We start from the raw sequence: 13,276 nt of genomic DNA, 5'->3' as shown, positions 1-13,276 counted from the left end.
GCTCATGACATCCTTTGCTGAGCTCAGACTGAACTTGGTTGTTAGTGATGCAGGTAAGTCATTTACAACTGTGCTGCTTTTTGCGGTGTAGTTTATAGATTCTTCACATTATTTTCTGCCTCTGTGATGTGCTGGGAAACACTCAAGAATCATGCAAAGCTGACTCTGGAGCCACCGTGCGATACAAGATGAGAGACTAGGACTGAAAGATGGGAGACTAGGACTGAAAGTGTTTGGGTTGTAAGATATGAGTTTAATAATAAGATACAACTTGCATTAACAGAGTTAAAAACACTTGCAAAAATGATACAATGTGTTTGTATCTAGTCTCTTGAAAGAACTCTCAGAAATTAAGTATTCTTTGTGAGCAAAAAGGTATGCAACTAGACACTATAGAAAAATTAATAAAATCAACACTTGGTATTATTGATGAATAAACAGTCAACAGTTTTGAAATGCTGAGAAAGAAGCTGAGGAACTGGTTGCATCTAGAAGAAATGTTGCTGAGTTAACAGAAACAAGATCTGCAACTGTTAAAAGGCTGTTTTCTTACCAAAAAAAAAGTAAGAATGAACCAATTCCGGAGGAAGAGAAACATTTACAGTGAACCTCTTCTATGTTGTGGCAGATACCACTACTATATCTCTGAACTAAAGGTTTCTGCAGCTCATTAACTGGTGTGATGTGTTCAGTGTTATGTATGACATTAAGAACTTGGCAATACAGAAATACAATCTCAACATAGGCAGTAGAAATCTTGCAGAAGCTTAGGAACACCCTAAAATGAATTCGGGAAGTATAAATTCACTGGATCTTACAAACAAATTAGGACTGTTCTCTCCTATGCTTCCACAAACTGCGAACACATGTTTAGAAGTGCTTCAGTACATCTTAGAAATATAACAATTGCATTATGAATATTTTTGGGCATGCCAGTGTCTGTAGCTTCTGCTAAACATAGCTTTTCCATGTTAAAGATCATTAAAAGCTATCTCAGATCTTCAATGAGCGATGAGCGGCTAAAGAGTTCTTACCATAATAGCATTTGTAAGACAGATTGCACATTTCCTCCACCTGTAGAATCTGGTGAAGGTCTTCACTGCTCACAAAGCAAGAAATGTGAAAATTTAGGTGAGTCATTTTTAAAATAATGTTTCCTCAATTTAGCAGGCTTTTCCTCATTTTATTTATCGTTAGAAAGTATCTGTTAAATTATATTCCAATTTTACATGGTTACAGTGGTGCATGTTAAGGTTACTACTACCAAGTAAGCCGGGCTTCAGTCGTAACTATTGTTAACTATTACAAAGGTGTGGAAATCCATAATAAAAGGATCATGAAAACAAAATTTAAGAATGTATATAAATAAAGTTTATTGCTATGACAGCTCTAACCAGCTGCTTGCCCTGAATGTAATAAGATGGCTCATATGTGATAAGAGATCCACATTTCACACTATCTGGAAACCCAGTGTTGAACCAGCCACTATTGTTTTTTAAAAAGTAAAAGTTGTGATGAAACACTAAGCAATTACACCCACTGCAATATCTGTAGTAAATTACATTAGATCAGGTGTACTTTTGATCCAATTGATCCATAGTGAGAAGATCCTCTAGGATGTGGAACATATCAGAAAACAAGTATACACAATAAATACTTACAAAATAAGGATGGATCTGCTAATGTACCTTCCACAGAGCACAAATGAAGCAGCCCTTGTGGATGTGGAGTAGTAAAAAATATATACATATTACAAAACTTGTGATCAATACACTTATAATCTGGGATTTCCTCAATTTATATGAAATACATTAACTAAGAGTTTAGTACATTTCAAAATCACCATATACTTGATTTCTGTTAAACTTGTGAGTTAAAGAAAAACATTATAATAGGCATTATGATTCTAGACATACTTTTCAAGGATTATTTTGCAATAACCATTTGGTGTTAGTTTTAGGCACAGGTTCACCCCTTTTAAGTGCATATCAGTATTTTTGTGTATAATTTATTTGTTTTTGTGTATATTTAAGGCATTTTTGTGAATTTTTTGACACATACGTGCTTACATTTAAAATGGAAAAGCCAACTGTTGACCTAGCTACACTCCATATAAAAAGAACTGAATGCATTTTTACCAACAAGTATTTGCTTACCCACAACTTGACACAGGCCTACTGTGCAAAGTCATGGGTACTGTAATACTTGATACACTCCTGGCCTGTTTGTACATAGATTCAAGGAATTGTCAATCCATGAATTTCATTGAAACGGTCTGAGCTGCAAATAAACACACACACACACTCTCTCTCTCTCTCTCTCTCTCTCTCTCTCTCTCTCTCTCTCACACACACACACACACACACACACACACACACAACAATCATATAAAACCTTGAATATTATACTAAGTGAAACAAACTTACATTCTGGAGAATAAAGAGGGGTGGGGTGGGGGGGAGGGGGGTGATAGGGAGCGACAAACTCATGACTTCACAGGAGCCCCAAAGTTCCTTCGACTGGCCCTGGCACTGAACACTTTGATGGAACAGTATAAAATTATTCACCATTTTTTTTCTGGACTGTTTGGTTGAGCACTAACCTTTCCTTTGCTTTCTGGCTTCTGTTTTTCATTACATTTTTTGAGCAGATGATGTACTTTACTGGAGGACAGGGATCTAATTTTTTTTTCCTATTCTTATTTAAATGATCAAATCCTTTATGAAAAATCATCCTAGAAGGTATTTATCAAATACCAAGGGCTTCAAAATGAATATTGGGGTTTTAAGGCTTGGCAACATTCATTACACTCAAATTACAATTATAAATAACACATCAAATGAAAGGACAACTCAAATAGCTTTTCTTACAAGTTTTCAATGTGAGCATCATTCATCAAACATCAACTTGAGATGCAAGTTCTTCCCAAGCCCCGATCAGTGTGTCTGGAGTAGTTGTTGCAACAACTGCTGCAGGTCGTGTTTCCTTGATTGAGAAGATCAGATTGTGGGTTAAGACACATACAGATGATCCTTTATGAATCCCCAAAGGTAAAAATTACATGGCATCAGATTGGGTGAGTGTGGAGGCCATGTGAAACAAGCCCTGCCACTTGACCCCTTACTGCCAATCCAATGGTCGGGAATAATGTTGTTTAAACAATTGCATACTAAGTTTAGCCAGTGAGGCAGTGTACTGTCTTGCTACCAAACAATGTTCTATGGTTCAGATTCTTCCAATTGAGAAAAGAGAAAGAGTTCCAGTGCATCAAGATAAGAAGGACCAGTTACAGTTGCCTCAGCAAAAAAGAATGGTCCATAAAGGTTCCTTTTGCAGGGATATAGCACAAAAATGTTCAATTTAGGGGAATCTCATTGCAACTGCACCATCTCATGGGGATTTGCTGACCCCCAGATGACGGATTATATGTGTTCACGTTTGCAGTTATGTGAAATTTTCATTCATCACTGAAGACAATAACATGCAGAAAATCTTCATCATTATGCAGCAATATTTCACTAGAAAAGTTACCACATATGAACTTGATGTGGGACATGTGATGTATTGGGCTCACTGTCAACACTTACAAGAAAAACTGTTTGAGTTGCTCTTCCATTTGATGTATTATTTATAACTGTAGATTGTATGTCATAAATGTTATAAAGTATTAGAACACTGACATTCATTTTGAAACAGCCAGTATAGCTGTATGTCTTCCCTGCACATCACTATTTATTACAAAAAACAACAGTGAGCTCATATTTCATGCAACATTACATACTGATTCTATAAAAATGATTTAAACTAATGATTAGCACATGAAAAATTCCTCTTTCATAACCCACTTGCTTTTTTTGGTATTCTTTAAGTGCATTTTCAAAACCCTCTTCAAGTCTGGAGAAAGACATGTTCACTTCAGATGTCCACCAAATCTGAGTACCACAGAGAGATGCCTGGGCTGGAAAGTCAAAAAGCCACTGTTCACGTGGTTTTTCATCATATGATGATACAGCTTCACCAAAGTAATAGCGGCATGTCTGACGCATTGTGTCAGTTAATCTGCTCAACCAAACCTCCACCTAAAACATGGAAAGATTACTTCAGACAATGAAATAAATGAATGCATGTTTTCATGAACTTTGTAGTAGTGTTTATAATATATTAATTTTATAATAAGATGTATATAAGATTCATTAATTACCTCATATGCTAATTTTGTTGTGGCAAGAGTACTCAGATATATTCAACTGTAATTGTTCCAATAAAAATCTAATGAGAATTTTAAAGCAAATGATATGAAAGAATTTCAGTGGCCTGCTTTCAATAAATCTCAAAATCTTCAACATTCTATTCTGTATAGAACAATATCGTCAGATCAGACCCACAGATATGTATGGCCAGTTTTACAGAAGAATTTAAAGTAGAAGGTCAGGATCATTCTAATGTCCTAATATCTAGGAAATTAACTGTCTTAGTTATATCTATAACAATTTTCACGGCTAAAGAACTAAGATTTAAAAATGAGAAAGCAAATACGACATAACAACAGATTTTTAAACCCCAGCAACATTTTCCCCTTCTGCTAAGTCATGTTAATAAGTTCATTTTCTGCACAGTATTTCAGTAATTGACTTAATCAGCTTCTTCAAATGCTGCAAGCAATGGAATGGATTGTCAATTTTCAACAAAGTGGTAACAACACATCCCTGTTTAGAAGCACACATTCAGCTCCAGATTTCACCCATATCCAATGTTGCTTGTCTGTATGCTGGCAGTGTTATTCCTTACAACAGTTGTTCCTGGATCAAACAAAAACAGAAAAAAATTTGAAAAATGAGATAATAAAATTACTAAAAAAGGATACTGAGGCATTAAAAACCAAACCAATACCTACAAAGAAAGAAAATGATAGACTAATTCAAGAAAAGCTGTCCTGGAGTGTAAAATTCTTCAAATGGGAATACAGGACCATGAAAATATGTGAGCACACATAAATTCTAAAAACAATAACAAATCCAGTATCTCCGATGATGTCTCATTAAAGCAAACAATTAAAAATTCTGCAGGAAAAAGTAAATGGAAGTTGGTGACATACAGTAACAGAAAAGACGAGACCACAGCTATGCAAAAGAATAAAAACAAGTTTCTAATAGTTGGAGAACCACTGTTGAGAAATATCTATCCACAACTGCAAAATTAATGTGCAACCTGGAATTATGATGCAACAACTTTGCAAACATTTTAAAAATATGGTAAATTCAAAACAAGCAACTATAGAATCTGATCCTAAACCAAAATGGAATTGCAGAGGTGTTTTGGAACAAACTCATTAAGAAACAGCAGCAAAGAAGAATTTACAAACAAAGCAATAAACATGATTCATGTGGCAACAAGTGTCTATGAGGGATCCAGTCCCATATTTAGTGGAATCATAAAGAGGTTAGTGAGTTGTAAGTACAACGGTGTGCTGAAAAGTAATGCCTCCAAATTTTTAATGTGAAAACTCTTAAAACTTTTCAAATAAGTCAAATGTTATTAACATTCTATACCTTTATTCTTCATGTCTGCAGATTTATTTCTCAATACAATCACCCTGGTGACGAACACACATTTCTTCCAATGAAGGGCCAGTTAGTTGATACTGTCACTGCAGCATGTTTGACTTTGTTGACAGAGAAACATCCTCACCTCTGTCTGCACTGCTTCATCACTATCAAAGTGAAGGCCTCAAATGTGATCTTTATGTTTTGGAAGCAGATGAAAATAAGATGGAGCAAAATGGGAACTGTAGGGATGATTATCAATGACAGTGATCCCAAGGTGTTGGATTGTTGCATATGCTGCAGGACCTGTGTGTGGTCTGGCATTGTCATGCTACAGGAGAGGTTGCTTCTTGTGAGGACTAACTCTTTGAATTCAGAACTTGATTACAGCATGCTGTTTCTCAAGCAATGACACAGTTACGTTACTCATTGCCATGTTACATGCTAGAACTTAGAGCCCTCTAGGGGCAGAGTTCTGCAAATAGGCAGAACAGAATGTTAATAATGTACGTTTTATTTAAAAAGCTTTAGAGTTTTCACATAGAAAATCTGGAGGCATTACTTTTCAGCACACCTTCATGTATCTCTAAAATGAACTGTGCTATCCAAGAGCAATGTGAGCACCTTGGGATATGTTCACAAATCCAAACAAATTTGGAGTTTGTAACACTCAGTTGCAGATATATGTAAGATCATTATAAATGAAGGAAACTAATGCGGCATGAAGGGAGAGGGTGAAAAAGAAGACCAAACAGATACCAGTGGAGAAAATTAACAGGCAAAAAAGATTGTAAGTGGTCAATAATATATGCCTGAACTTGACAATAGTACAAAATTTATGCTCTTTCATCTGAATGTACAAAGTATAGTCATTTCCCAATAAATCAGCAAATATGAAATATTCCTGTCAGTTGTTGTAAAAGAAGTTTCTGTTATGTGCTTGAGTGACCACTGTTTGATGCTTAAAATCTTTAGAGAGGCTGGGAAAAAAGGACTTAGAAATTTTAGCTACAGAAAGAACTTCACTAAAAACAATAATAATTTATCTGGACAGGAGCCCAGATGGAAACTTACTTATTTCACAAGAGACATTAGGCAGTGTACTCAGTAAACTTAAGGTATGTGGTGACTTTAATATAAATTTTCAGGAAAACTCAAACAAAATGAAAAAAATCTCATTCCGTACTTTCAACATATAACCCACAGGGCACTATAAGCTCTCCCACTAGAATTACAAAAACCACACAACTATTGACGAAACATTTATGGATGCAAAGTATAATGACTTCCAGGCAGGAACCACTACTATAGCATAAGTAACCATAATAGACAGTTTACTGCTTCCCACACAATATCCAAAACCACAATGCAACTTGAATTAGTTAAATAACAACAAATCCTATGTGGACAAAATATATACATCTTCCGACAACTGCTGGCTAAAGAAACAAGAAATTCAGTATCTGAGCATGTCAATACATATGAAAAGTCCAACAGATTTACGAATGATTTTAGTAATTGCTGCGAAACTGCATTCACAATGAAACACAGACTAAAGTCTAATAACAAAGCAATATCTGGATGACTGGTGAAATTAAGATCTTAAGCAAAAAAATAGGAAACTGTATCACCTAAAGGGATGAAATAAAGTTTTTTTTAAAAAATGTTACTATTAAGGGTATTTTGAAGCTAGACCTATGAAAACTGGTACTTGTTTTCTCAGTCAGAAATAAAGAAATACGTGTTTCAGCGTTTTTGGAAATTTAACGTTATGGGGATTAAACAGTAGGTGGAAGCTTTTTTTCAAAAAAAGTATCATTATTAAAGAACTACTACATATATATGAACACTGGTATTTGACTTCTCAGTTACAAATAAAAAAAATACATGTTTCAGGGGTTTTAGAAATTAAACCCTTAAGGGGATAAAATAGATGATGAGAATTTTTTACAAAAATATTTTATTATGAAAGCAATTTTAAAGCTAAATCTACAAAAATTTAAATTTGGCTTCTCAGTTAAGAAATAAAAAAATATGTGTTTCACTGTTATTGACAATTAAACCTCTGTGGGGGTGAAACAGGGGATGAAATTTTCATGGAAATATTTCATTGTGCAAGTGCTTTTGAAGCTAAACCTATGAAAATTTGTAGCTGGATTCTCTTTCAAAAATAAAACATATGCATGTCACTGTTTTTGAAACTTCAACTCCTAAGGGGGAGAAATAGGAGATGAAAAGTTTTATGAGAACATTTCATTGCAAAAGTAAGAATATTTCATTTTGAAAGCATTTTTATAGCTAAAATCTTTGAAAATTTGTGATTGGCTTCTCAGTTAGAGTTGAAAAAATATATGTTTCACTGTTTTTGGAAATTCAACCAATAAGCAAGTGAAAAAGAGTCAGACTGATTCACTGACTCACCATTGCCCGGCCCAAACCACTAAGGATAGAAACTTGAAGTTTGGAGAGGGTGTGGAGCACCATTTAAGAAGGGATTGTTCAAAATTCCACTCCTAGTGGGGTGAAATAGAGAATGAAAGGCTTTTTGAAAGTATGTCGCTATTAGAGGAATTTTGAAGTAAGGACTACGAAAATTGGTATTTGGTTTCTCAGTCAGAAAATAACAAAAATACTTGTTTCAGCATTTTTGGGAATTCAACCACTGAGGGGGTAAAATAGTGGATGAAAACTTTCTGAAAATAAATAGTCACTAAAGAACCACTCAAGGAGTTATAAGGGTACATCTGTGAAAACTGGTACTTGACTTCTAAGTTAAAAATAAAAATTAAAAAAAAGGTGTTTCACTGTTTTTTTGAAATTCCACCCCTAAGGAAGTTCAATTGGATGAGAATTTTTAAGAAAATATGTACAAAAATGATCAATTATTGATAACTTAATGTAAACTGACAGATAAAAAATCTACTCACCAAGTTGTGGCAAGGGAACACAAACACAAAAGGGTTTAACAAGCTTTTGGAGCCAATGGCTCCTTCTTCTTGCAGAAGAGTAAAAGGGGAAGAAAGAGGGGTGAAGGGAAAGGACTGGAGAGGTTTAAGGAAAGTAGTACAGTTCAGACTTTTCTGAACTGTAGCAATTTCCAGCCTTGATGCGACCACCTGGAGTACCAAAAGAGGTATGTCACAACACAGTACACCATATTTAAACCACTAAAGAATGGCCTGCCTCATGTAGACCTAGATGCTCAGCTCCTGACCACTTAGCCAAATGGAAAGGCAGAACTTAACACCATGCTTAAGGAAGGAATTATTTGTCCATCCAGTACCCCTAGCATCTTGTGCCAAAAAAGGGTGGTGTGTGGCATCCATGTGGGGACTATTGTGCACACTATTCTCGAACAGTACTAAATCATTAACCAGGGCCTTTATTACAGGATTATAATTACACATTATGTGGTGCAACCATATTAAGTTTCTTGATTGTGCTAAGGCATTTACTCAGATCCCAATGTGGATGAAAATATACCAAAGACTGCCCTCATCACCCAGCCTTTTTAAGATATTTGGCCCATGGACTGCTGTGCAATAATGGAAATGACTCATTGATTTGGTAGTGCAAGGTCTTCCTTTCCATTTGGATGACATTCTTGTCTTTTCATCCACAACGGAGCAGCATAAACAGCACTTAATGGAAGTTTTCAAGTGTTTAGAAGATTATAGTTAGTGCTGAGCACGACAGTTCAACTTTCTAGGACACCAGATTTCATCAAAGAGTTTCTACCACTACCTGAAAAAGAGGAAGCTACTTTACAAATTACTCAACCAAATACTGCTAGAAAACGCACCACTTCCTTGACTTGCTCTACTTCTACTTCTGACTTCTGATATGTTCAGCCGAATTAAAAATACTGGTCCAAAAATCAAGTGTAACTCACAGATTCAGAGGACAAATGCAATGAGCTCTGCCTTCGAAGCAACAAAACAAAGCATAGCAGATGCAGCACTTCTCACTCACTCTGAAGTGGATGCAATCCTCACACTTGTTAGTGATGTAAGCCAAACAGCTAACTGTGTGACACTGCAACAGTTCCATGATGTTGCATGAAAGCCACTAGCTTCACAGCAGAAGTGGAGTACACATAATAGAGAAGTTCTTGCTATATATGAGGATATCAATTACTGTTGCCCACAACTAAAAGCAGTTGTTATTAGTTTTATGGATCACAAAAAACTCACTTATGCATTCTGGCAAAACAACAACAACTGCTCCCTTCACCAACATGACTAATTGGTATTTATCATGCAGTTCAGCGTGGACATCAAAGACATTTTGGGATTTGACAACATAGTAGCTGACTGTCTTTCCCATGTCAGTAGCACCTAGCACCATCGATTTAACTCAATTTTCTGAGGTACAAGTATCTGACCAAGGCGAATAATGATACGGCACTGTTCTCTGTTACAAGTCTGACTTAGATTCTCCATCAGTGGAACTACTTTATGACGAAGTGCTGCAACATCCAGGGAAGTTTGTAGATGCGCAGTCCTTCCAGCTTTATGATCACAACCATTGTGATTTTGTTCATCAATTGAGGGAAACTACCCTTGCCAAGCTCTGAGACATGATAGGTCTCCCCATTATGTACAATGCGACCTAGAAAGACGTTCACATGCCATTTAAAAGAAAACAAAATCCCCAAAATGGTAATGTTTTGCAGAAGTTCGAAATATAGGGTGTAATTCAATGCGAGAGGCTTTTAATAATTTCCACAACAAAACTCTGTCTCAGAATCTGGCAGAAAACCCAAAGAGATTCTGGTCATACATAAAGCACACCAGTAGCAAAACACAATCAATATCTTCACTGAGCGATAACAACGGTGAAGTCACTGATGATAGTGCCACTAAATAGGAGTAATCCACTGGATTACAGGCCCATATCACTAACGTTGATTTTCAGTAGAGTTTTGGAACACATACTGTATTCAAACATTATGAATTACCCCAAAGAAAATGATTTATTGACACATAGACAGCATGGATTCAGGAAATATCGTTCTTGTGAAACACTCGTGAAGTAAAGAGTGCTATTGACAGGGGATGTCAAATTGATTCCGTATTTTTTAATTTCAAGACGGCTTTTGACACTGTTCCTCACAAGCATCTTCTAACCAAACCATGTGCCTATGGAATACCGCCACAGTTGTGTGACTGCTTTCATTATTTCCTGTCAGAAAGGTCACAGTTTGTTGTAATAGATGGAAAGTCATCGAGTAAAGCAGAATTAATATCCGGCATTCCCCAAGGAAGTGTTATAGGCCCTCTATTGTTCCTGATCTATATTAATGACATTGGACACAATTTGAGTAGCCTTCGTAGATTATCTGCAGATGATGCTGTCATTTACCATCCTGTATAGCCGTCAGATGACCAAAACGAACTGCAAAACGATTTAGATATCTGTGTGGTGCAAAAAGTGGCAATTGGCCCTGAATAAAGAAAAGAGTGAAGTTATTCACATGAATACTAAAAGAAATCTGCTAAATTTTGACTATGCGATAAGTCACACAAATCTGAATGCTGTAAATTCAACTAATTACTTAGAGGTTACAATTACAAGTAATCTAAATTGGAACAATCACATAGATAATGTTGTGGGTAGAGCAAATCAAAGACTGCAATTCATTGGTAATACACTTAGAAGGTGCAACAGAGCTACTAAAGAGACTGCTTACACCACACTTGTCTGTCATATTCTGGAGTATTGCTGTGCAGTGTGGGATCCGCATCAGGTGGAACTGACAGATGACATCAAAAAAGTTCAAAGAAGGGTGGCTCATTTTGTATTATCGCAAAATAGGAGAGATTGTGCCACACAAAATAGGGGAGATAGTGCCACAGACATGATACATTAATTGGAGTGGCAATCACTAAAACAAAGGCGTTTTTCATTGCAACGGGATCTTCTCATGAAATTTCAATCACCAGTTTTCTCCTCCGATTGTGAAAACATTCTGTTGGAACCTACCTATATACGGATAAATGATCATCACGATAAAATAAGAGAAATCAGGGCCCACACAGAAAAAATTTAAGTGCTCGTTTTTCCCGCATGCCGTTTGAGAGTGAAACAGAAGACACAGCTTCAAGGTAGTTCAATGAACCCTCTGCCAGACACTTAGTTACGAATAGCAGACTGATCACATAGATGTAGATGTAGAATGGCAAGCCCTCTGTCGTCTCAACAAAACTTGTGTATGTTTTCCAGGAAGTACTACCAACTCACGTACCCACCAACGGCGCAAACACCTACACCTACCATCAAATGCGTACCATTCTCTAGAACACACTAAATGATCAGGACAATGCATGCATTTCCCAGTAATTTTCTGGATGGCTCTCCTCTTTCTCCGAGGGGGCTAGTGTAGCGACCACACTCTCCTGGTGCAGTGTCATGCTAGTGAAGTGTACACCATATGCTTAATGTGCTTATTCTTAGTCTTGTATTCAGAGATATATTCCTGTTGAGTTACTTGGTTACGGACTAAATAAGATATAGATTTAGACGTGTATCTCAGGGAAGATTCTACATACTGTAAACCTTCTCCAGGTAACTATATCTTAATGCTTCTCTTTCCGCACAAAGCAAAAAAGTTTTGTTTGTTTCTTGTTTGAGAGTTTACGTTCATATGACAGTCAGTCTAGAGCTTGATAAAATAAATTTAAAGGCCAGATGGTGGCAAAGCAGCCAGCCTAACAAAGCGAATGTGTTAGAAACACTAACGTATCGCTTTCAGAAACTCCTCCTCGTGGGGATATAAGCTATAATGAGACTATAAGCTTTAATGAGACTATAAGACTAGTCACTCTTTGTAATAATGGGAAGAAACACACAACATTTGCTATGTTTTAAAATAAAATGAATAGATACAGTTTATTGAAGTTCTGTTAATTCAAAATACAAGTTAATTAATGGAAAGGAAAGAAAACTAGGGTTCAGTGTCTTGTTGAGGCCAAAGCTATTATAGATCATAATCACATGACTCATAAGCTTCGGTTGGCCAAGGATTGGGAATGAAATTGACCATGCTTTTCTCCTAGGAATAACTGCGGTATTTGAATTGAGTTACTTAAGAAAATCATGGAAAAACCTAAATCTGGATTGCCAGACAGGGCTTTAAACCACAATCCTCCAAAATGTGAAAGCAATGTCTTAACTGCTATAACAGCTCACTCAGTTGTTAAATAACATTTAATACTGCACTTTCATTCCTTTGGAAAATAAAGTATAGAATAATGATAATATTAGAGAAAGACTAGATTGCTACACACCATGTTGAGGAGACACTGAAATGCAGACAGACACAATGAAAAGATGCTATACGTATGAAGTTTTGGATACAAGATCGACTTCAAATGTAGAAAACACAAACACTACTCACACACGTTACCATTGCCTCTGATCCCTGAGGCTATACTGCACATAGCGCCTGCACCTGATGGAAAAGCAGTCTGTGGGTGGTAGGGGTAAGGAGAAAGCTGGGGCAGGGAAGGGGAGCAGGATAGAGGTGTGGGAAGGTGTAGTGTTGCTTGTGGGAGCATCCAGGGATGGAGTGGGGACAGGTTAGGGCTGCTGGATGCAGCAGCTAGCAGTTTTTTTACGATATGCTACAGGGAAAGTTCCTACCTGTGCAATTCAGAAAAGCTCATGTTGATAGTAAGGATTGAGATGACACAAGTTATGAAACAGTCACCGAAGTGAAGCACATTGTGTTG

The 13,276-nt window shown here is 36.5% G+C and overlaps 1 protein-coding gene across 1 annotated transcript in view; it reads right to left on the bottom strand.

Moving 5' to 3' along the window:
• The window catches only part of LOC126335984 (dynein beta chain, ciliary-like), a 782,187-nt gene that overhangs the window by 266,756 nt on the left and 502,155 nt on the right, over positions 1-13,276 (bottom strand). The window contains exon 33 of the mRNA XM_049999461.1: positions 3,846-4,079. Within this exon, the coding sequence (XP_049855418.1) occupies positions 3,846-4,079 (234 nt within the window). The remainder of the gene's footprint in view (positions 1-3,845; positions 4,080-13,276) is intronic.

This window comes from Schistocerca gregaria, chromosome 2 (genome assembly GCF_023897955.1).
Source record: "Schistocerca gregaria isolate iqSchGreg1 chromosome 2, iqSchGreg1.2, whole genome shotgun sequence".
NCBI lineage: Eukaryota > Metazoa > Arthropoda > Insecta > Orthoptera > Acrididae > Schistocerca > Schistocerca gregaria.
Note: the sequence above shows the minus strand (reverse complement) of the source record. Positions and strands in the feature narration are given on the sequence as shown.